The sequence below is a fragment of the Lissotriton helveticus genome, chromosome 2_1, assembly GCF_964261635.1.
Source record: "Lissotriton helveticus chromosome 2_1, aLisHel1.1, whole genome shotgun sequence".
Taxonomy (NCBI): Eukaryota; Metazoa; Chordata; class Amphibia; order Caudata; family Salamandridae; genus Lissotriton; species Lissotriton helveticus.
The window spans coordinates 346,545,715-346,572,464 of NC_136059.1; the positions used below are offsets into that span (position 1 = coordinate 346,545,715).

Genomic DNA, 26,750 nt, shown 5'->3' on the forward strand with positions numbered 1-26,750 from the left:
ACTATCTACATATTATATACAATGCTAGACCAGTGTCAAAGCATGTGGACCAAAAAGTAATCCAATTTGATCTTTTTTTTAAAAAAACTGGCATATGTACTACTGAGTCAAGATGTGGCCTGTGAAAAAAGATCACTGCCCAATCACATCTCATTTGGAACAATAACTGTACATCAAGCCTACTAATAGGCGTACATTTCTTATACTAACGCATAGCTTCTATATTTCAATTGAAATTGCCACAACTCTAATTCATATGGATCTATTATTTTTAATTGTATATCCTCAAAAAAACTTGCACCCTTGTGTGTGTAAACAAATATTATAGTGCAAAAGTGGTGTTCAAATTCCTTTTCATATATAACAAAATTATATAATGAACCTTTGGGAGAAGGACTAGATTTTATCCGACCTTCTATTACCACTAGGGGCCTAATGAGCGCCTTGACACCCACCTCTGGAGATCTTATTATGTTTGTTTTTATTCATTTGGCACCAGGGAACTGTATATCTACGTGAGATTAAACCCACCTTTTATGGATCACTTTACAGGTAAATAACTGAGACAATATATATATCAAGAATTAGAGGCAAGTATAAAGATCTTCTCTCGCGTTCATACCGTGTGGAGTCTTGCTATCCAATTCTAATTTATACCTCGTCTCCAACAACCGAAGCTTAGCATTTCTGTCACCCCCTCTCTTAAGAGGGAGGACGCAGTCAATGGCATAGTATTCTAAGGAAGCAGGATCACTTTTGTGTACACTTTCAAAATGACGGGCTACCGGGTATGTCTGGTCTTTGCCCACGATAGCCCTGATGTGCTACAGTATCCGCTTGTGCACCGGCAGGCGAGTACTACCCACATACCGGAGAACACACGGGCACTGCAGCACATAAACTGCAAAATCTGTTTTGCAGGACATTCTCTTTCTTATTTTCACTGGCTCTTTTTTGAATGGTGCAACATATTGTGTCTTGTTGCACCCGTATTTGCAAGCCTTACAAACTGCACACTTTTTAAAACCGCCTCCTAAGGCACCCCAAGTATCCGCGACTTGTTTCTCAAGGAAGTTGTGTACCAACCTGTCTGCCATGGACCCAGATCTTCTAAAAGTTATATCTGGTTTTCCGTGGATGTATTTACCGATAATCGGATCACCTGTTACTAGATTCCAGTTCTTATAGAATATCCTGCGAATTTCTTTATGCTGTCTGCTATACTTAATGATAACCCGTGGCTTGATCACTGACTCTTCCGGCTCATGTATCATAGGCTTATCTTTGATTTTCACTGCCAATGCCTCTTGCCTGGTGATAGAATTAGCTCGGCTAATGGCTCTTTGGACAGTTTTTGCCGAGTACCCACGTGCCAAAAAACGCTCTCTGCTCTCATCCTGTGCTGATTTGCAATCTCTCTCTAAACTGCAAATACGCCTTATTTGCAGCATCTCCCCGAAAGGAATGCTGCTGATTAGATGTTGCGGATGTTGGCTAGAGGTGTGCAAAACAGTGTTCCCTGCCGTGGGTTTTCTATGCATTCTTGTGGCTATACCTGTTTCCGTTACAAACACCTCAGTGTCCAAGAATGCAACTGATTTAGCGTCAATGTGAGAAGTGAACTTCAAATTGAGACTGTTATTATTTATCACTTCCACAAACTCTGTTGCTTCAACCACTGTACCACGCCATATCAAAAAAAGGTCATCTATATACCTCAGATATAGTAAAACATGTTTCTTCATTGTTTCATTCAGTGCCCCTCTGAGGACCTGTTCCTCCCAGAGCCCCATGTGCAAGCATGCCAGATTCAGGGAGAAGCAGGCCTCCATTGCGACCCCTCTGACCTGCTGATATAGCTGGTTGTTGAAAAGAAAAACATTGTGTTCTAAGCATAGCTCAATCATAGATAACAACATTTTGAGAAATTCATAGGTCTCTGATTTAGAAAAAATTCCCCCGCTTTGAGTCCATCTGAATGCTTAATCGATGTATACAATGATGATACATCTAACGTCATTAGCAAACAATTGTCCTGCCAAACTACATTGTTCAACTTTCTAATGAAATCAGAAGTATCTTGAACATATGAGTCCAAACCTTTTACCCAGTCCTGTAAAAAAAAGTCTATATAGCGCAAAATGTTCTCAGTTGCGCTGTTTATAGCCGATATGATCGGACGTCCCGGCGGAGTGTTGATATCTTTGTGCACTTTTGGTATTAGATAAAATGATGGTATCACGGGATGATCATTTTTCATGAACTTGTATTCCTCATTTGACAACAATTTGGCACTTCTCCACGCCATCAATTTCATGTTTTGCTCTTGCCATGCTGCCTTTACCAAAGTGATGTTACTTTTCTTATAGCAAGTGATGTCAAGCAGTTGCTTCTCAGCCTCAGCAACGTACATTTGTCTCGGCCATAAGACAATGTTCCCGCCTTTATCGGCCTGGCGTACTATCACATCGTTTTTCTTTTCAAGTTTTTTGATTAGAGTTTGATAACATTGGTTCTTTTTGTTTATAACTCTCCGCTTATTGTTTGTAACGATGTAAAGTTGTTTTAACTCTTTGGTAACAAGTTCATAATATACCTCCAAATTATCGTGCACCGAAACCGGTGTAAAGGTTGATTTAGGTTTGAATGGGGTTTGACTTAAAGCACAGTCCTCAGAAGATGTGATTAAAGGCAAGTCATTCGATACCATATCCTCTTGTTGTAAATCCCATATTGCCTCAAATGTATCGCGTTCTCCTGCTACCAACAGAGAAGGGCTACTCAATGCTTCCGTTGGTTTCTTTCTTTTTGGTTGTTGGAGAAAAAACTTTTTAAGTTTTAATTTTCTTATGAAGCGATGAGAGTCCATTCTTGCATCCGCGTAGTTGAAATCCATTGGTGGACAATAGGTTAACCCCAATCCTAAAATGGTTTCTTATTTTGGGGTCAAAGTGATATGTGTTAAATTTATGATAGATTTTTTGCTGTATGCTGTTAATTTGCCTTTTTCTTTGATTTGTTCCAACAGCCCCTCACGGTTTGTTTTGCACTGGGCTGTGTTGAGGCTGCGGCACTTTCTCCTTGCGCGCCGCTTTTGGTTGGCACGATTTTGTTTGCCTGTGTCTTGCCTTTCACTCTTGGTCTTAAAGTGTCGCGCCGGTCTTGACACAAGCAGCTCACCTCCTGTGCTAAAGACAGCTTGACAGACCCCACCGTGGAGGGCCCTGCGGCCTCGTTTTCAGTTTCACTCCCAGAAGTTAAGCTGGCATCTGTGGATGAAACCAGTACATTTCCATCTTCCCCTGTAGTTTGTCTGGTTTTCCTCGCTCGAGCTTTCACGTTCTCATACTTCTTAGCATAAGTGAAAATTTGTCCATTGAGATAATCAAGACGGTCGCGTTCAAATTTAAAGGCTTTACGTTTCTTTATTATCTCTTCATCTTTTTTAACTCTTTGTGCCATATCACTTCTCATTTTATTAGCTTGTTCACTCGGTCCAAAACCCGCTATTTCTGTTTCTATTTTCTCGATTTCCACTTGTATTTTCAGGCGGTCATGTTCAGCGTATTCAACTAGTACCCCCATCAATTTAGCGGAACAATCAAGATTTATTTCTGCCCATGTCGTGAGCATTGCGGGATCTGGCGTCTCATAACTTGGTGCAAGGCTTATTCGAAGGCCTCGTGGGACTCGACCAACAGTTAAATATCTAGATAAAGACTTGTGTTCCCACCACTTAGCCTGTTCCAGATTTCTTCGTGCAATTAGTGGTTTATTTAAAAAAATAAAGCCCAGCAAGTCCGCATGACGCGTTTCGCCTCCGACACGAGGCTTGGTCACATGATAACGTTGCGGAAATCAAAGAGGATACTTATACAATTTCTTCAAAGGGTTTAGGAGGAGCCACATAGCATCCACCCTGCTTGTTTTAACCCCTTCGACTCCAAAGCTATGCATAGTCGTTTTGCAAAAAATTGATGCAGAATTCATGTATATATATATATATATATATATATATATATATATATATATATATAATTAAAATTCCACACTCAAAAGACGTGAAGCTTATAACTTTTATTTAAGCAACATCGGACGCAGGACAAGTTTCCTCTGAGAACCAGCCTTCGGCACACTCTGAGATGCCATTTTGTAAGGTGTTCAAATAATCTCAATGTCTCAATCTCAATAATCTCAATGTGATTAGTAGATTAGTATACAATAAACATAAACAAAATCCTGTCTCAGTTACAGATTTCACTACTCTGTCATGGATAATGATCACATTATTGCCACAGAAATGTTTAAAACAACATTATAGCAGAGTTCCACTGAGATCAGGAGAGCACTTAATTCGGGAACTTGAATGAAGAAGTTATGGGCTCCTCTTGTAGCAGCACTAAAGACTAATTTACACGGTAAATACGATTCTATGGAGCTTCATCTTTGCCACATTTACGTGGAATCTGATATGATGTTGTTTTGGACATTTTTGCTGCCTAATAGTATGCAGGTTCGTGGACAGAATTGTGTTGAAACAGTTATACTTTTAAAATCATTGTGTTTTTTTTCAGCCTATGATCGCGGTATTTGTAAGGCTGCTCAGGTTGCTGTATAAACTTGATTATAAATCTTGTGGTTCATACATTGCAAGCAGAAATATAATTTTATACTGAACAAAAGGTTTTATATTCGTATGTGGTGTTAGGAAAGAAGGATAGGCCACATGGGCTGATATTATTGCACTGACCATCTAATTTAGTGTAACTGTAGGGCATTTAAATCCTAATTTTCTGCCAGTTATTTGTTATGTTTAACACGGGTTGGAAAGAACCAGTTGCACATTTCAAACTCTATGACATGCGATTTATATTCAATATTTATGTTGTGTATGCATTTTATATATATGATTGTCTTGTGGCATTAATGTGATCATTATCCATGACAGAGCAGTGAACTTTTTAATGAAGAAATGTTTTTGTTTATGTCTATTGCATATAACATTGTGAGTATTTAAACACCCTATAAAATGGCATCTCACATGTGATCAAGGCTAGTTCCCAGCTGAAATATGTCCTGTATCTGATGTTGCCTGAATAAAAGTTACAAACTTCACGTCTTCGAGTGCCTGGCCCCTCTTATTTTGAGTGTGGAATTGTCGATATGTATTAGGCGCCGCGCGGCCCGCCTCCCCCATTAAAAAAAGTCCGGGCCGTGGCTCAAATCAACACAGGGAAGGGGGCCATTCGACCCCCATCAGAAATAAAGAAGAAAATGGGAAAAAATGCAGGACTGGCAAGTCGCCAGAGGCCCTGCCTGCTTTCTCCACCACTCTGTAAACGCGCCTCCTGGCACAGTGCTGGGTGAGGGATGAAGTCCCCTTGGGTGCAGAGGGTCTTTGTGGGCTAACAAGCCCTCCTGTTACTTTCAGTAAGGCCCACACAGCGTTATTGCTGAGAGGACTTTGAAGGCCATCCTCCCTTTCTCTACCACTTTGCAAATGCACCTCCTGATTCACTGCTGGTTGAAGGATGAATTCCCAGTGGCTCCAGATGCTCCTTGGGTCCAACAAGCCCTCCTGTTACCTCAAGTAAGTCCCATATAGCAAAATTGCAGAGAAGTCTTCCAAGGTCACACCACTTTTCTCCGCCACTCTGTAAATGTGCCTCCTGGCACACTACTGGTTGGAAGAAGAAGTCCCATTGGCTGCAGAGGGTCATTGTGGGCCAACAAGCCCTCCTGTTACCTCCAGTAAATCCCACACAGCGGGATTGCTGAGAGGACTTTGAAGGCCATGACCCCGTTCTCCACCACTTTGCAAATGTGCCTCCTGGTTCACTGCTGGCTGAAGGATGAAGTCCCCTTGGCTCCAGAGGGTCCTTGGGGCCAACAAGCCCTCCTTTTACCTCCAGTAAGTCCCACACAGTAGGATTGCTGAGATGTCTTTAAACGCCATGCACCCTTTCTCCACCATTTGGCAAATGCGCCTCCTGGGGCACTGCTAGTTGGGGGATGAAGTCCTCATGGATGCTGATGGTCCATGGGGGCCAACAAGTCCTCCTGTTACCTTCAGTAAGTCACACTGACCGCGATTGCTGAGAGGACTTCAGAAGCCAAGGCCCTTTTATCCACCACTCTGCAAACACTCCTCCTGAAAAACTGCTGGTAGGGAATGAAGTCACCTTGGGTCTAGAGTGCCCTTGGGTGCCAACAAGCCCTCCTGTTACCTCCAGTAAGTACCATATTGTGGAATTGCTGAGAGGTCTTCGGAGGTCACGCCTCATTTCTCCACTACTCTATTAACGTGCCTCCTGGTGCACTGCTGGTTGAGGGGTGAAGTCCTCTTGGATGCTGAGTGTTCTTTGGGGCCTAGAAACCCTTCTGTTACCTCCAGTAAGTCTGACACAGCAGGATTTCCTAGAGCTGGTCAGAGCACCCACTGCACAACACAATTACTAGTTAAAAAAATTGAAATTAACTTAAAAAAAACAAAGGTTACAGGGACGTTATTGTTAGGAAACAGAATTTTAAAACCTTAGACATTCACTTAAAAAGAGAGGTTACAGGATCATTATAATTAGGAAATAGAATTAAAAAACCTTAGAAATTCACTGAATAAACCAAAGGTTACAGGGATATTATTGTTTGGCTCAGATTTCACTCGTACAACTCCAGTAAAAATTAGCAGTTATAGTTACCTGAGCTATAACTATAACTTATGGCCCCACATTATACTACTTATGACCTCACATATTACATCACTAATGACATGGTCAGTGACATCAATGATGACATCTCAAGATGACATCACTGATGGCATAATCCATAGAACAACTCACACACCCACTCACACCCCATACAACCTCTCATATGCCCACTCAACCACTCACATACCCATTCACAGACCCATACCAGTACTCACATACCAATTCACTCTTCCATATAGGCACCCACTCATTCACTTGTACAGCCACTCACACACCCATTCACTCACTCATAAAACCACTGATACAACCAGGCACGCTTCCATTCAGCCACTCAATTAGCCTCACACTCACCCATACAACTACTCACACACCCAAGTAGTTGCGTACACAGTTGCTCACACAAAACTCACTCACCTATACAGCCTCTCAACACAGCCACTCACTTACCCATACAAGTACTCACACACCCACACAACCACTTACATACCCACTCACACATCCATAAAAACACTCACACATCTGCTCACTCACCCATATAAACATTCACATTAACACTCACTTTCTCCAATTCAGCCACTCACACACCAACTCAATTAACCAAACTCCCACTCAAACAACCCCTCACTCGCCCATACAGCCACTTACATGTTGAGACCCTCCCTCATTCAGCCATTGAAACACCCACTCACTCACCCACAGTCTCTAAACACCCACTTACACACCTATGGAATTACTCACATTGCACTTCAGTCACCCATATAGTGACTGACACACCCACTCACTCACTCACCGTCCTGAGCGTCCTGAGCTCCTCAGAAGCGGTCGCTCCCCACGCTGCTCCCTGCTCTGACCTGGAATCTGGTATCTTAGCACTATACTGCCAGATTGATCTTTGCTCTTTGCTTGTGAAATCAACAGCGCTTAGCTCGCATTGCTACTGGTTTCATTTGTGCCTGATTGCTGATTACATTTTTTCATAGCGCTATATTGCTGAAGTAATTTATCATATCGCTATACTGCCAAAGTGCGCTCTAATTAATAATCAATTGCGCTCTGCTGCCTTTGCCTGTTTAATCGATTTGTGCCTGATTGTGCTGGAGCCATTGCCCATTTCCTAGCCATTATTCAGGTTGTGCCCCAATATCGTCGTGGTAGGCTCTTGGCTTGCTGCCATTTTGTTGTTTGTTGTTGTGCCTCCCAGCCCAGCTCTCCACCCCGCTCCCGCCTCCCAGCTGCTCCTCCCTCCCACTGAAAGTTTAGGCTCTACCGTCCTGTTCTAGCGCTGTGACCGTCCTGAGCTCCTCAGAAGCGGTCGCTCCCCACGCTGCTCCCTGCTCTGACCTGGAATCTGGTATCGTAGCGCTATACTGCCAGATTGATCTTTGCTCTTTGCTTGTGAAATCAACAGCGCTTAGCTCGCATTGCTACTGGTTCATTTGTGCTTGATTGCTGATTAAATTTTATCATAGCGCTATATTGCTGAAGTAATTTATCATAGCGCTATACTGCCAAAGTGCGCTTTAATTAATAATCAATTGCGCTCTGCTGCCTTTGCCTGTTTAATCGATTTGTGCCTGATTGTGCTGGTGCCATTGCCCATTTCCTAGCCATTATTCAGGTTGTGCCCCAATATCGTCGTGGTAGGCTCTTGGCTTGCTGCCATTTTGTTGTTTGTTGTTGTGCCTCCCAGCCCAGCTCTCCACCCGCTCCCGCCTCCCAGCTGCTCCTCCCTCGCCCCTCCCCACTCCATTATCCACTTATGACAGATGCTTTTGCGCGCAGGGTTCACGCGCAGCGATCGCGCCCAATGCGCGCCAAAGGTAAGCCCGTCTACGCCCGTCCGTGCCTGGACCGCGCCCAGCGCCAGACCCCCTGGTCCCCGCATAATCCACTCCGCCCGCATAACATACGACGCCGCAACCCTCTCAGCCCTTAACCCCCGCCGCCCACCAAACTGCTACCAAGCCGCCCCAGGACACACTCATGGACCCTTCACCTGCCACTCCTGCAAATTCGACTGCATCAGCACCCACACCAAATCCACAGACTCCAATCAGAGCTCCGACACTAACCACCTAAAGTGCATCCTGCTCAACACCCGCTCGGTCCACAGACACGCCATTGAACTCTGGAACCTACTCGACACTACATCGCCGGATGTCGCCTTCCTTACAGAAACCTGGATGAACGCCTCATCAGCACCCGACATCGTCATAGCCATCCCGGACGACTACAAGATCATCCGAAAGGACCGCACAAACCAAACAGGAGGAGGCATCGCCATCGTCCATAAGAACTCCATCCGCATCACGACCAGTTCCGACGACTACCTCTCTACCGCCGAACACCTTCACTTCCAGATCCACACCGACCCCGAGACCACACTCAGAGGCACCCTCATCTACAGACCACCAGGACCCCGCACACAATTCAGTGAAGACATCACTGACTTCATCAGCCCACACGCCCTCCCCTCCGAGGACTACATTCTACTGGGAGACCTCAACTACCACCTGGAAAAGAAAAACGACTGCAACACCACCACCCTGCTGGACAACCTGGCCAACCTCGGACTTGAACAACTCGTCAATACCCCCACCCACTATGCCGGACACACGCTCGACCCAATCTTCACCTCCAGCAAGCACATCTCCTTCGATCACACCACAGCTCTCCACTGGACGGACCACAGCTGCGTTCACTTCAACTACAAAAAGACCACGACCCACAACCCCCCACAACCTATTCCTCGAAGAAACTGGAACAAAATTACTACCGACCAGCTCTTCACATCGCTTCACCAAAACCCCCCTGCCAAATCATCGGACCCAAACCAAGCAGCCAACAACCTCACACAATGGATCACCCACAGCGCCGACAAACCAGCACCCTTGAAAAACCATCAAATCAAGCAAGGTAGCAAAAAAGCCACCTGGTTCAACGATGACCTTAAGAAATCCAAAAAGTTTTGTCGCACCCTCGAGAAAGCCTGGAGAAAAAACCCAACCACTGACAACCTGACCACCTTCAAGAACGCCACCCGCAAACACCACCAACTGATCCGATCCACCAAGAAATCAGCATTCAAGGATCAACTTCACAACAACGCCCACAACAGCAAGGAACTATTCAATATCGTCAAAGGATTTACCAACCCCACCGCCGGCACCAACGACATCACTCCCTCCCAAGAACGCTGCGACTCCCTAGCCTCTTTCTTCTACAACAAAATCGCCGACATACATAACAGCTTTGAAAACCAGTCCGGAGATCAGTCCACTCCACCCATCTCCGAACCAAAACCCCCTTCTAACAACCTTTGCGCCTGGAACCCAATCACCACTGAAGACACCATCCGCCGGATGAACTCCATCCACTCAGGATCGCCAACCGACCCATGTCCCCACCACATTTTCAACAAAGCAGACTCCATCATCGCACCCCATCTCCGAGACATCATCAACTGCTCCCTCATCTCCGCCACCTTCCCGGAAAGCTGGAAGCACGCAGAACTCAGCGCCCTTCTGAAGAAACCTACAGCAGACCCCACTGAACTTAAGAACTACCGCCCCATATCGCTCCTCCCATTCCCTGCCAAAGTTATTGAGAAAGCCGTCAACAGTCAGCTCGCCGCCTTCCTCGAATCCAACAAATCCCTCGACCCCTCACAGTCCGGCTTCCGAGCCAAACACAGCACTGAGACCGCCCTCATCGCAGCAACAGACGACATTCGAACTCTACTGGACAACGGAGAAACAGCTGCCCTCATCTTACTTGACCTCTCCGCAGCCTTCGACACAGTCTGTCATAGCACCCTCATACAACGCCTCAGCAACGTCGGAATACAAGGAAAAGCATTAGACTGGATCATCTCGTTCCTCGCCGGAAGAACCCAGAATGTCCGCCTCCCCCCTTTTAGATCAGAGGCCACCGAAGTCATCTGCGGCGTACCACAAGGATCATCACTCAGTCCCACCCTCTTCAACACATACATGAGTCCTCTCGCATCCATCGCACGCCAACACAACCTCAACATCATCTCCTACGCAGACGACACCCAGCTGATCCTCTCCCTCACCAAAGACCCAAACACCGCCAAAACCAACTTACATGAAGGAATGAAAGAAGTAGCCGAGTGGATGAAGAACAGCCATTTGAAACTGAACTCGGACAAAACGGAAGTCCTCATCTTAGGATCATCCCCCTCCGCCTGGGACGACTCATGGTGCCCACCGGCCCTGGGAACCGCACCCATACCTACAGACCACGCACGTAACCTGGGCTTCATCCTGAACACCTCCCTCTCGATGACCAGACAAGTCAACGCCGTCTCATCTTCATGCTTCAACATCCTACGCATGCTCAAAAAAATCTTCCGCTGGATCCCCACCGAAACAAGAAAGACGGTCACCCATGCACTGGTCACAAGCCGACTGGATTACGGAAACACCCTTTATGCCGGAACCACAGCCAAACTACAGAAAAAACTCCAACGCATCCAAAACGCCTCAGCTAAACTCATACTGGACATCCCCCGTCAAGCTCACATCTCCGGCCACCTGAAAGACCTTCACTGGCTCCCCGTCAACAAGAGAATAACGTTCCGTCTCCTCACCCACGCACACAAAGCCCTCTACGACCTAGGACCCGAATGCCTCAACACGCGACTGTCCTTCTACACCCCCACCCGCCAACTACGATCGTCCAATCAAGCCCTCACCGCAATTCCGCGCATCCATAGATCCACCATGGGGGGAAGATCCTTCCCCTACTTAACGGCCAAAACCTGGAATTCTCTCCTCACCCACCTCCGCCTTGTACAGAACCACCTCTCCTTCAGAAAGCAACTAAAAACTTGGATATTCGATAAGTAAGGTACCCCCTCCTCCCCCAAGCGCCTTGAGACCCTCTGGGTGAGTAGTGCGCTATACAAATTTCTGAACTTGAATTTGAACTTGAACTCACCAATACCGCTACTCACACAGCATTTCACTCACCCAAACTGCTCCTCACCCCCACTTATACACCCATACAGCCACTTCCACACCCATACACACAAGGATACAAACAGTCACACAGCTACTCCCTTGATATATGTTAGAAATAGTATCACTCAGTAGTAGTGCACCTAGTAAACTAATTTAACTTTTGTATTAGGTTAGTTTAACATGCATAAACTCTTAAAAACATTTACACTCTCTTGATTATGTCATCAATGATGTCATTTAAGATGTAATCAGTGATGTCACTGACCATATCATGATTGATGTAATATGTGAGGTCATAAGCAGTGCATTGTGGGGTCATATCATATAGTTATAGCTTAGGTAACTATGAATACTGAATTTCATTGGTTTTGTGTGAGTGAAATCTGAGCCTAACCATAGCATAGATATAACCCATGTTTTTTTCAGTGAATATATATACAAGAGCAGTGAAAACACCTCAAACACTTTACATGTATGAGTAACCCCATGAATTTAGAAAAATAATAAAATATCAATTAAAAAATGACTTAACATAAATATCTAAATATGTCTTTTAAAAACTAAAAACAATTAATTAATTTACATAATTAATACAAACATAATTAATAAATAATTGTTATTTAATTATTAATTAATTAACTTCTAAAGCTGTACCTCTTGCAGTCTGCACCTAAAAAAATCCTAAAGAAATAGCTATTTTATAACTTACATACTTAAAATAAATAATTAATTACCATTTTTTTAAACTAATTGTTAATTAATTATTAATTAACTTACCAAGCTAGGCCCCTTCCAAACCAGGATCCCAAAATTAAAATGTAACTCAAATAAATGATAGCACAATTTTCATGGTTGATAATTGAATAATTAATTAACAAATAAGAATCAGTTGTTAGTTAATTATTATTTAATTAATAGCCCAACCTATACCCCTACAAACCCAGTGGTCTGCACTTAAACCATAACAAGAATATACAATTATGGCACAGTTTACATAACTGATAGTTAATTAAGTAATACTTATAAAATAATAATTGTCTGTTAACTAATTATTACGTAAATAACTACCCACCTTATAACCCTCAAACTTAGCAGCCTGCACCTAAAATGGAACTAAAATAAATCAGTGTTACATAATTTACATAATTAATAACAATCACATAACTAATTAAAAAATATTAATTAATTCATTCACTTCCCTCCCTATCCCACTACAAACTCAACAACCCGCTGCAACACAACAAATTACTATTAATAGTTAAATATAAAATTCTAAATCACTTAAAATAACAAAGTATATTTAAAAAATGAATGATGAATACACAAACAATAGTAACACATAAAATTAATATATGAACAAAAACACATGAAAATAATTAAAAACGAGATTTTTGCACCCATATAACTGAAAACGATAGTAAAAACAAATATATTCTTAAAAATTATATTACATATCTAAAATAGTGATATTCTTGCCAACAATATTTTTGTGTCACGTTATTTTTTTTCCTGAATTTTTCTGTCTCCTGATATTTAACCCCTTCGCTTTTAGGCCTTGCCCTGTCCTTAGCCTTTTTTGGGCTATATGGGGTAGTTTGCGCTTAGGCCCCTGTAACTTTTTGACCACATAATGTATCCACGCCAAATTTGCATCCTTTTCTTTCAACATCATGGGGATTCTAAAGGTATCCAGGGTGTGTAGATTCTCTTGGAGGGGAGAAGTGTGGCTCACTGGTTAGAGGAGGCAGACCCGGACGCTGAGACCAGACCCGGGACCAGGGTTCAATTCCTGACGCGGCAGGGTCTTGAGCCCAAAATGTCCACTGACTCGGTATTTCTCGCATCGGTGCCTACTCGAATCACAGGTTCACACTCTGCAACTCTGGGCAATAGCTTGCTTAATCTCCACTATGGCCCCCCGCGGCGGGATGCCTGGCTTTCACCTTGGGGATACCTAGTAGCGGCTATCTCACAGGGAAAAACCAGGACGGGTTCCCAATGCAAAGCGCTTTCAGACCTGGCAGTGATATTGCGCTATATAAAAACCTATCCATCCCTCCATCCACCCAGAAAGTAGCCAAAATACAGCAAAAGGTTTTTTTTTGTTGGAAGAATTTTAAAAAGGGCACCAGTTGAAAGCATCTGTTTTTTTCCTTCAAATGGTATCAACAAAGGGGTTGTGGTGCTGAAATCACCATCTTCCCAGCTTTCAGAGACATGCAGACTTATGTCAGAAAAACACATTTGTTCCCACAGTTTTGGCATTTTTCTGGGACACAGCCTATTTTTGCAATTTTTTTGTGCTTTTACCTCTTTCCAGTTAATGGTAGAAACAGGTATGAAAGCAGTAATGGATACTGGAAAGCTATACATTTTAGAAAAGTAGACACAATTCTAAATTTGGAAAGGGGCCATTTGTGTAGATCATTCAAGGTTTCTTTATAGAAACTAACAGTTAAATATAGGAAAAATTGAAAATGAGCTGAAAAAAACAGCCATTTGTGTCAACGGTTGACCTGTAACTTCTTCTAATTATGAAAGCTGTTTGAAAGCAATACACCATTACCTCTGCTGGACCTTTCTGGTTGCGGGGATATATAGGACATGTAGGTTCACCAAGAACTAGACGAACCCAGAGCCAATAGCTGAGCAGCGTCTTGCAATGTTTTTTTATTATGTGCCGGGTATATAACAATTATTTTGGGCAAATGTATACATGGAAAAATAGGTATGAAAGACACCTATGTATTTCTGAAATGGGAACAAAATATAGAGTTTAGAAATAGTAGATATTTGCACATTTCCAAAATTGGGAGTACCCAAACTAGCATGAGAATTATAGGTCATTTTTCAAAATGACTTATTTTTTACACATTGTCTTTCATTTGGAAGGCAGAAATGCATCCAAAGTCAATAGGTAATAACAGTTACTCTACAATTCTGTGTTAGCCTAAGTCTCCCGATAAAAATGGTACCTCACTTGTGTGGGTAGGCCTTGTGCCCACGACAGGAAATGACTCAAAACGCAACGTGGACACACCACATTTTCACAATGGAAAATGACCCTTTTTTTGCAAAGTGTCTAGCTTTTGTTTTTGGACCCCAGCTCTGCCGGCACCTAGGGAAAACTAGCATACCTATAAATCTTTGAAAACTAGCCACCCACGGGCATCCAGGATGAGGTGACTTGACTGGCTCTCACCAGGTTCTGTTACCCAGAATCCCTTGCAAACCTAAATAATTGTAAAAAATACACACATTTTCCTCACATTTCTGTACTGGAAAGTTCTGGAATCTGCGTAGATCCACACAATTCCACCAACACCGTGTTTCCCAAAGTCTTCTGAGAAAAATGGTACCTCACTTGTGTGGGTAGGCCTAGTGCCGGCGACAGGAAACGGTCCAAAACGCAACTTCAACATACTCCCTTTTCACAGTGAAAAATGATCCTTTTTTTGCAAAGTGCCTAGCTGTAGTTTTTTAACCCTAGCTCTGCCAGCACCTAGGGAAACCAGGAAAACCTATAAATTTTTTAAATCTAGACACCCAGGGATATCCAGGATGGGGTGACCTGACTTGCTCTCACCAGGTTCTGTTACCCAGAATCCCTTGCAAACCTAAATCATTGTAAAAAATACACACATTTTCCTCACATTTCTGTACTGGAAAATTCTGGAATCTGTGTAGATCTACACAATTCCACCCACCCTGTGTTCCCCAAAATCTTCTGAGAAAAATGGTACCTCACTTATGTGGGTAGGCCTGGTGCCCACGACAGGAAACGGCCCAAAACGCAACTTCAACATACCCCATTTTCACAGTGAAAAATGATCCTTTTTTTGCAAAGTGCCTAGCTGTAGTTTTTTAACCCTAGCTCTGCCAGCACCTAGGGAAACCAGGAAAACCTATACATTTTTCAAATCTAGACACCCAGGGAAATCCAGGATGGGGTGACCTGACTTGCTCTCACCAGGTTCTGTTACCCAGAATCCCTTGCAAACCTAAATCATTGTAAAAAATACACACATTTTCCTCACATTTCTGTACTGGAAAGTTCTGGAATCTGCGTAGATCCACACAATTCCACCAACACCGTGTTTTCCAAAGTCTTCTGAGAAAAATGGTACCTCACTTGTGTGGGTAGGCCTAGTGCCGGCGACAGGAAACGGTCCAAAACGCAACTTCAACATACCCCATTTTCACAGTGAAAAATTATCCTTTTTTTGCAAAGTGCCTAGCTGTAGTTTTTTAACTCTAGCTCTGCCGGCACCTAGGGAAACCAGGAAAACCTATAATTTTTTTAATCTAGACACCCATAGAAATCCAGGAGCGGGTGACATGACTGTCTCTCACCAGGTTCTGTTACCCAGAATCTCTGGCAAACCTAAACATTGGTCACAAAAAAACACATTTTCCTAACATTTCTGTGGTGGAAAGTTCTGGAATCTGCATGGATCCACAACATTCAACCCACCCCGCGTTCCACAAAGTCTTCAGAGAATAATGGTACCTCACTTGTGTGGGTAGGCCTAGCGCCCTTGACAGGAAACGGCCAAAAACGCAATGTGGATACACCACATCTTCACAGTGAAAAATGACCCTTTTTTGGCAAAGTGCCTAGCTGCAGATTTTGAAACCTAGCTCTGCCGACACCTAGGGAAACCTAGCAAACATATACAATTTTGAAAACTAGACACCCAGGGGAATCCAGGATGGGGTGACTTGACTGTCGTTCCCCAGGTTCTGTTACCCAGGATCCCTTGCAAACCTAAAAAATTGTCAAACAAAACACATTTGTCTCATATTTCTGTGGTGGAAAGTTCTGGAATCTGAGTGGGTTCAGAAGATTCCACCCACCCCGCGTTCCCCAAAGTCTTCCAAGAAGAAAGGTCCCTCACTTGTGTGGGTAGTCCTAGTGCCTGCAACAGGAAACGGCCCAAAACGCAACATGGACACACCACATTTTCACTGTGAATACTTACCCTTTTTTACAAAGTGCCTAGCCGTAGTTTTTGAATCATAGCTCTGCCGGCACCTAGGGAAACCTAGCAAACCTAAACATTTATTACAACTAGACACCCAGGGAATCCAGGATGGGGTGACTTGACTGGCTCTCACCAGGTTATGTTACCCAGAATCCCTTGCAAACCTAAATAATTGTAAAAAAAAACCACACATTTTCCCCACATTTTTGTGCTGGAAAGTTCTGGAATCTGTGTAGATCGACACAATTCCACCCACCCCGTGTTTCCAAACGTCTTCTGAGAAAAATGGTACCTCACTTGTGTGGGTAGGCCTAGTGCCCGTGACAGAAAACGGCCCAAAACGCAACGTGGACACACCCCATTTTCACAGTGAAAAATGACCCTTTTTTTGCAAAGTGACTAGCTTTAGTTTTTTAATCCTAGCTCTGCCGTCACCTAGGGAAACCAGGAAAATCTATACATTTTTCAAATATAGACACCCAGGGGAATCCAGGATAGGGTGACTTGACTGTCTCTCACCAGGTTCTGTTACCCAGAATCTCTGGCAAACCTAAACATTTGTCACAAAAAACACATTTTCCTCACATTTCTGTGGTGGACAGTGCTGGAATCTGCGTGGATCCACAAAATTCCACCCACCCCGTGTTTCACAAAGTCTTCCGAGAAAAAATGGTACCTCACTTGTGGGGGTAGACCTAGTGCCCGCGACAGGACATGGCTCATAACGAAACATGGACACACCACATTTTCACAGTGAAAAATGACCCTTTTTTTGCAAAGTGCCTAGCTGTAGATTTTGAAACCTAGCTCTGCCAGCACCTAGGGAAACCTAGCAAACATATACATTTTTGAAAACTAGACACCCAGGAGAATCCAGGATGGGGTAACTTGACTGGCTCTCACTAGGTTCTGTTACCCAGAATCCCTTGCAAACATAAAGAATTGGCCAAAAAAACACATCTTTCTCATATTTCTGTTGTGGAAAGATATGAAATCTGTGTGGATCCACAAAATTCCACCCACCCTGTATTCTTCAAAGTCTTTCAAGAAAAATGGTACCTCACTTGTGTGGGTAGGCCTAGTGCCTGCGACAGGAAACGGCCCAAAACGCAACGTGGACACACCACATTTTCACTGTGAATAATTACCCTTTTTTTCAAAGTGCCTAGCTGTAGTTTTTGAATCGTAGCTCTGCTGGCACCTAGGGAAACCTAGCAAACCTATACATTTATTAAAACTAGAAACCCAGGGAATCCAGGATGGGGTAACTTGACTGACTCTCACTAGATTCTGTTACCCAGAATCCTTTGCAAACATTAAAAATTGTCCAAAAAACACATCTTCCTCACATTTCTGTGGTGGAAAGTTCTGGAATCTGTGTGGATCCACAAAATTCCACCCACCCTGCATTCCCCAAAGTCTTTTGAGAAAAATGGTACCTTACTTGCATGGGTGAGTCAAGTACCTGCGACAGGCAAGGACCCAAAACCTATTGAGACGACATCAAAATTACCTATCACAAACCAACCCGGTTTTGCAAGTGGGGTCCCATGAGTTTTTGGCCCTGGGCTCGGCGGCCATCTAGGGAAACCTACCAAACCCATACGTTTCTAGAAACTAGACACCCGGGGATGTCCAGCGAGATATGGCTTGCTTGGGTCACCCAACATTCTCCTACCCAGAATCACCTGCAAACCTTAAATTGTGCTGAAAAAATCACCTTTTTCTCAAATTTCTGTGGTGGAAAGTTCTGGAATCTGTGTGGATTCACTGAATTCCACCAACCCCGCGTTCCCCAAAGTCTTTCAAGAAAAATGGTTACTTACGTGTGTGGGTGGGTCAAGTACCCGCGACAGACAAGGGCCCAATACCTATTGAGGCGAAATCAAAATTACCTATCACAAACCAACCTGGTTTTGCAAAGGGGGGTCCTATGAGTTTTTGGCCTGGGGCTCGGCGGCCATCAAGGGAAACCTACCAAACCTACACATTTCTGGAAACTAGACACCCGGGGGAGTCTAGCGAGGTATGGCTTGCTTGGGTCCCCCAACATTCTCCTATCCAGCATCCCCTGCAAACCTCAAATTTCATTGAAAAAGTAACTTTTTTCTCAAAATTTCTGCGTGGGAAAGGTCTGGAATCTGCGTGGATCCATACATTTCCTCCCACCATCATAAAATGGTACCTCACTTGCGTGGGTGGGTCAAAGACCCGCGACAGGCAAGGGCCTAAAACCTATTGAGGAGACATCAAAATTACCTATCACAAACTAACCTGGTTTTGCAAGGGCTGTCCCATGAGTTTTTTCCCCGGAACCACTCCGTCATAACCACCGAATGGGTTAAAACTCAATATTTTGTCCAAACACCAGCTTAATGATGTCAACATGCCTTGGCGCTGATCTTCATTTAAAAAATAAAAAAAAACATATCCTACTAACTAAAAAAATGAAAAGTACATCTTCTTAGCCTTTAAGTGCTAGGACGAGCAGGACACAAACTTAGCACCGGAGAGGTTGTGCTAATGATGCGTCCATCTTTAGCACTGAAGTGGTTCATAAAAGGAAGAGAGGCTATCCAATGAAATTGAATCGTCTGGTCTTTTATCTGAGTCTAGTGGGAAGAATGGGAAGGAAACAGCATAGTGCAAGGCAGTAATCAACATTAAAAATTATAATAAAAGAGTTAAATCATTTGAGAGCTCTCCATTTCCATAATGAAACCAGTGGAGTTGTTGATTCTGGCATCCCAGTAATAGCCTGGTAATTGTTACTATCTTAAATACTATCTGAAATAGGGCATGTACTTAAGCAGACTGATTAGGTTCCGATTGATGCACAGGGAAATTACATCATCTCCATAAACATGCGTTTAAGTTGCCTGGTATCTCCACATAGCCATGGAGAAAGCTCCAGGTAAAGGGCTGTGCATTGTGATCTGATGGATAAAAGTAGGTTATGAGGGGAAGAATTGTGTTCAGAAATTTCAGTAGTAAGTAGGAAAAAAGAAGTTAACGTAAGTAGCTTCTAAAGTTTGTCTTTTGACTTAAAGGAAGATCGTTAAATCCTGAGTTTGGAGGTAAATAACATCTTATTGAAGGCTGTAAAGAGAAAAAGGAGGGGATAGACGACTCCCTGTAGATGAACTTGGATTGTGTCATCTGAGGCGAGCAGGGAGAAGCATTGCATGGCTGCAGAAGTTCGTTTTAGCAGTATTGCCATTTACACATCCTGAAGTGAGTTTTCTTCAGACAGCTGATAGGTAATTATGGCACTCTGAGTTAAGGTACATGCTTTACAGTGGCAAACATTTAGACAGAATGATTGTATCTTGGAGAGGGATGGAAGTAGTGATTAAAGTCTGAACCCCTCATTGAAAGCATCGGACTGATTAAAGGGTCTTTATCCCATAACCAATTTGCGTGCCAAGTGACTTGGATCCATTTTGATGTGAAGGGATGGTCATAGGAAGTGTTTGAGGTTTTTAATGCATTTTGTAGAGTGGCGCTATATTAAATGAGGATTATTGTCTGAGTGTTTTCAAGGAGAATTAGTCTTTGCTGTAAGGGGAGGACTCATTCACACTCTAGAAATGAGAACATTTACTTGAAAAAAGGGGAGGTTTGTTTACTCTGCTGTTTTCTGTTTCCGGCCGGTATTGTTCTAAGCTCTAGGAGCAAGAGCAAATTCCTGAAATCAATCAATCAATCTGGATTTGTAAAGCATGGCACTCAACTGTGGTATCCAGGCACTGAGAGTATTGCAACAGGGGGCACAGATGAGTCCTTTCCTGAATCCCAGCAGAGAAGATGAAGTCTAAAGGTGAAGTGGTAGGTTGTTCAAAGACTTTCCTGCAAGGCTGGAGAAGGAGCCTCCTGCACTGTTGCTGCTACGGATGTGGGGCGTGGGCGAGGCAGAGGTAGCTGGATTGCAGGTGGAGTGAAGGTGGAAATTCAGTTGGTGGTTGATGTACTCTGGCCCTTGGTTGTGGAGGGCTTTGACGGTGTGGATCATTATCTTGAACTGGCATCCCTTCTGAATGGGGAGCCAGTGAAGCTTCTTCAGGTGAGGGTAATTTGGGTCTGCTTGGGGAGGTCTAGGATGAGTCTGGCCGCCACATTCTTTTTGACCTGTTGTCTCTTGAAGAGGTGTGTGGTGATTGCTGCGTAGAGTGCATTGCAATGGTCCATTCACCTGGTGACAATAGCTTGTGAGACTGTGCATCGAGTTCTGATGGGGAGCCACTTGAAAATCTTGTGGAGCATGCGGAGGGTGAGGAAGCAGATGGATGAAACTGCATTGAGCTGTTTTTTCATGGTGAGCTTACTGTCCAGGATGATGCCAAGTTTGTGGGCCTTGTCTGTCAGAGTTGGTAAGGGACCTTTTTCGGGGGACTAACAGGCTTCATTCCATGGGAAGGTGTTTCCAAAGATCAGCCCTTATGTCTTGTCTGTGTTGAGTTGTAGGCAGTTTTTCATCCATTCGGCCATGTTCGTCATGCTCCTTTGGAAGTTTGTCAGCATGGCGGAGGGGTCTTCTGATAGTGAGAGGATGAGCTGGTTGTGTAGGTGTAGGATATGATGTTTAGACTATGTGATCTTACGACATTAGCCAACTGAGTCATGTAGGTGATGAACATAATGGGGCTGCGGGATGAACCATGAAGGACGCTGCAGGTATAGGTATTATTTTCAGAGGTGTACTGCGGGAGGCAGATTTTCTGAGTTCTATTTGTGAGGAATCAGGCACTCCACTTACGGGCGTTTCCTCAGATTCCGATGTTGTGCATGCTTTTGATTAGGGTGTGGTGTGATACTGTGTTAAATGTTACCGAGAATTTGAGGAGGATCAGGGCATAATTGCATATTCTGGAGACATGTTAAAGAATCACGTCTTTAATACATATACTTGAAAAGAAATGTGGGTCCTGCGCAGATTAGTTCCAAGACTACCTGAGTGGGGTAAATGTTACCATACAAGGAAACCTGGCTAAGTACACTTTGGGATACTCTATTGAATGGAATAATTAGCATGTTGTTCTTACAGTATTGGCGTATGGTAGTGAGCATTACGTAGTTTTTAGATCGCAATGCTTGCTGTCTCCCTGCGAGTAAAGGAGTACCTTGGTTTATTTTCAAAGATATCAGTGTATGTCGAGGCCCATGCAGCAAACCATTTAGAAGCTGTTACTTCTTGAATATGTCATAATTTCATTGTAATAGGTATTCAACTGCAACATTATCTGCACTGTACTTTGAGGTTCTAAGTATTTAATGGAGGTATTAGAGCATTACATTCACCCAGCCACCCAACTGCTCCTCTAAACCTTCCCTACTAAGCCGCCTACTGTCTCTGGACTGTCTCTGAACTTCCTGACTGCCCATAGACCCCGATTCTACATATTCCTTGATTGCCCTGTAAAGACCCCTGCGCCAGATGTACGACCTGCCCAATAGTGCCTCGCAAATTGCGACTCGCAATTTGCGAAGCACTATTTGGCATATACAACAGTGTGTTTAACACTGGGTGCGATTCCCAATGGGGTCGCAAATTGCGGGGCTCATGAATATTGATGAGCCTCTCGCAATTTGCGAGGCCATTGGGAATGACAGGCCCTCCCAGGGATGGTGGCCTGCTGGGCTCAGCAGACCATCATGTCTGGGACAGCTTTTAAATAAAGCAGCTATTTTTTTATTAAATGAAGTCCATTTTCCCTGAAGCAAAAGGGGGTGCATTAAACAAAAAAAAGAACGTTTTTTGTTTAATTTCCTAAGGGCAGGCAGTGGTCCCAGATAACACTGCATGCCCTTAAAAATAATATTACATGCATTTGCAAAGGGGAAGGGGTCCCCTTCCCATTTGCGAATTCATTAAAACCTACTTGAAGTAGGTGTTAATTTGCGAGTGTTTTGCGACCGCAATTGCGGTTATAAGACATTGGTACATAGCTTTGCGGTTGCTATTAGGAAGAGAACTGCCCCTTGCTAATAGCGAGTCACAAAATACTGTTTGTACATGGGCCCATGCTTTTAGCATGCACAAACAGGTCTAAGACCCGTTTGCGCACACTAAAAAGCATCGTACATCTGGCTCCATGTGTGCTGCATTGGCACCAAAATTCTGATCATGTCATAGGCATATGTATGGACGCTGTAAATCTCTTTGCATAGTAAAGCATTCCACTGAACACCAGGTTTAAGTGGACACTGTAAAAATAACTAAACAGAATTTTAAAGTTGCTTTTATCGAAAAGTATATTGTATATGCATGTTAGGTTAAAGCTTATAAGATTGAGAATGCATGTTACATATTTCTTTATTTTTATTCCTCCTAGATTTGTTCAGAGTGATATTCTGGGAATTATGAGTCACTATGCAAGCCAGTGCAACATTCTGTTGAACCAATCAGAAATCTTCAACTCCCTACAGACTGAGAAGTATGATATTGTAATAGTTAACAGCTTTAACCCTTGCTGTTTCCTGTTTGTAGAAAAACTGGGATTGCCTTTTGTTTCTGTCTTTCCTACATTCTGTATGGATGCCCTAAAAATTGGCATCCCTAGTCCCCTTTCTTATGTTCCAGTTTACACTTCTCAATTAACAGATCGCATGGACTTCTGGGAGCGCATGAAGAACATCTTCACGTATGTTCTTACAAAAATAGTCGATCATCAAATACATGGAATTTTTGACAAAGTCATTGAAAATCATTTCCAAGAAGGAGTCAGACCAGTTTTTTCTAAACTTTACCAAAAAACGGAACTCTGGATCTATAACACAGACTTTTCCTTTGAATTTGCACGTCCTCTTTTACCCAACATAATTTATGTTGGAGGGATACTGGCAAAGCCAGCAAAGCCAGTTTCTCAGGTGAGTCATCTGCATATGTTTTACTATATCCCTTTCCTTGTGAAAGTCAGCAGCAATACAAACAAAAATATTAGTCATGAATTACATTTCATATTACAGAAAATATGCATTATAATGCCCCTTCTTTTTTCAGATTTATATATAGTAATTTCTGGGAGTTAGCTTATTGAAACACTCAAAATTATTAATTAATCTTTATCCCTAAATATCAAAGTTGTATTAACAGCCAATTGCTCAGAGGTCATGACAGCGGTCATGATATAGCCTGCAATACTTAAATACAAAAATGCTTATTTCCATATTCGTGTATGGGCTGTACAACGTGCACTTTGTGAATTGATCTCTAGGCGTCCTTGGCACTATGCAGACCATGTTGTTGGGGGTATTTGTAGCACACTTAGGGGGATATTCTCGAGAACGTGTGATAATTATCGCAAAATTAGCTTAACGCAGCTCTTCACACCGCGGTCCATCGCGGGAAAATAACGCTGTGTTAACATTGTATTCTCAACACCTCGGTACCATGTGATCGTCTCACGATAATGCGTCAAATGACCGCGTTAAAATCAACGCGATGCCGCAAAAATGCGAAACACGAAAAAAGCGGATATGTCCCAAGCTGCGATACAAAAATCCGCGTAACCAGCAACAGGCCTGCTATTCCCAAGCGTCATGCGGGAAAATGCACCATAAAAGCGGAGAACAAAAACAGTGAGATGACAATGTACGAGTACAACCCCGCATCCGTGATGTAGAACAGATGTTCATTGTCCTGCATCAAATAGTCATCGCCTCACAAACGGTCACAATGTACATTGACATGCAGTCTGCATGTAAACTGCGCCAAAGCGGAAACATACATGGAACTCACTGTGAAACCGCATCTCTCCTTCACACTGCAGAGGGACAATCAACACCTACTGCAAACAGACATTTCATGTCTCTGATCAATCAAGTATGAAAGCATGAACAAATGTTGGGGCAGTGACGCCCCCTTTTTATTTTTATTTTTTTTATTTTTATTGATTTCAGATTACAGTGAGCCAGACTTCGTAAAGCAATATATGGACACAAAAGTACATGGCATAGTTCCCATGTTTACAACCAATTTAGGATAACACAGATTAATAGTGTCGGACCTCCATGATAGTCCCTGCACAACACCACACTTTGGTCTAAAATCATTATTATGAGTCTCAAACGGCTACCAATTACGGAAAGTTTACAGCATTCTCGTCTACACCAGGTGTCTCGCCAAAAATGTCATGATTAGTCAAATCTATCAGGATCTAAAACAGCTATAGTATTCTAACAAAGTGACTCCCCCTTATGTACATGTTGCTCATGTTGTGGAAATTGAGTCACAGGGTGCATCCCTGCATTATGGTGGTACATATTTGACCCCAAAAGAAGCCCTGTTGTCACTTATAGGTCACAAATGACAGCCTATATGTAAAGATTTGGGACACATGTGAAACACTGAAGAGTGGGATACCATACTATCTGTGACACACAGAACTGGCATTTTGAATATGTGACACCCTAAACAGCCTCTCTGTACAGAGGTGACACACACACCATCTATTATCAAATTATGACATTGTTAGCACTACATGGCGCACTTACACTTGTGTGAGTGATGTGCTTGTACAGATGAGTGACATGCACTCAGGGAATGTGTCTTGGAAGCATGCTGTGTCTGTGGTCATTTTGTGCTGTCCCATGATTGCTAAAGACTGTCACAGTGTGACGTGCTCATGTGAAGGAATTTTCAATGATGGTGTTCCTACGGGCTATTCCTGCTGCGGCTGTAGTGGGATGTGGTCCACCTGCCTCATCTTCCTCATCATCGTCCAGTGCATCTGGCACTTGTATCCATGGGGCATTGGTTCATACACATATGTTGTGCAGCACACAACATACAACGATCATCTTGCACAAAATGTCTGGGCTGTACAGGAGCCTTCCACCTTTGATGTCCAGGCACCTGAAAGGGGACTTCAACACGCCAAATGTGTGTTCCACGATGCCCCTGGTGCATTTGTGGGCCGCATTGTATTGCCTCTGGACCTGTGTGTTTGGGGCTCGGAGAGGTATCACCATCCAAGCGCAGGGTGCATAGTCTTGATCACTTTTTAACTTACGTTTACCTGCTGCTCAGCCAGAATGAGTGTGGTGTGGCATGTTGGATGGATGAACTGGTGGATGTCTGTGAGTGTCAGTTGGGTATGGGCTGAGCAGCAAGGTGGCTGCTCCTGGTGGGGTTTCTTCATTTATTGATGTAACAACTTAATAAAGAATCTAACAAATCTACGCTAGAAGTTCGGACTTCCTTTTGATTTCAACAATCAACTGTGATAGTGCAGAGAGACATGAGTCAATAGTTCGTTCTACATGATGGGTCGTCAGGCTCACTGGTACATTGATGTGTGATATATGTGACTTTGTGATTCCTGTTTGACATGTACTTCTTGTAGCAAATGTGCTGCACCAATGTGTATTACGTAGCCTCATTGCTGCTCCTCCATCCCCCCGGGCCTATTTACAATTGTGCGTAGCGTAGTTGCATCATTTGCACTCCTATGGTACACCATTGTCATGCCTGTTTGCGCGTGTCCAGAAGCCTGACAACGACACAGTGATGTTGTGCGCTGAAGGTGGGCGGCCACTTGTGTGTAGGCCTATGGTAAGGATAGGTGGGACACAGATGTAGAGTTCACGGCTGGCTGAGCTCACCATGCAGTTGAGGGTAGACCTTTGGCTTATGCTGCGGTAATAGTGACACACACAACATTTAGCATGTATAATCCCTGACCCCGAGCGGACTTGCGCTCCCTCATTTTTCCCTTCAGCCGAGCCCGCACTCCGGGACATTGTCCATTGAGGGGCAGGTGGCGCTGACACTACAACAGAGACACACACATTAGTTACTCCCTTGGCAAGGCCTAAACTTAACCTCACCCTGAGCTCCGGGTTGATTAACCACACCCTTACCCTGAATTTTAATATGCAAATCCAGTCCGCTTATGCGAACAGGGGTGTAAAACACAGCTACAAGGCCCAGGTCTACCCCACTGCCTGAAGTGACATGGTTGCGTCCGCTGCACACAGCACAATGTAATGTGGTGGGGCCCGGGGCCCTCAGGCATACATAATGACCACACAGACACACTTAGATAGTTTGTGGGACTGGCTACGGGCAT

The 26,750-nt window shown here is 43.6% G+C and overlaps 1 protein-coding gene across 1 annotated transcript in view; it reads left to right on the forward strand.

Moving 5' to 3' along the window:
* Positions 1–26,750, forward strand: part of LOC144817969 (UDP-glucuronosyltransferase 3A1-like) — an 858,629-nt gene that overhangs the window by 303,401 nt on the left and 528,478 nt on the right. Inside the window, exon 4 of the mRNA XM_078674945.1 lies at positions 23,013–23,547. Coding sequence (XP_078531071.1) covers positions 23,013–23,547 — 535 coding nt within the window. The remainder of the gene's footprint in view (positions 1–23,012; positions 23,548–26,750) is intronic.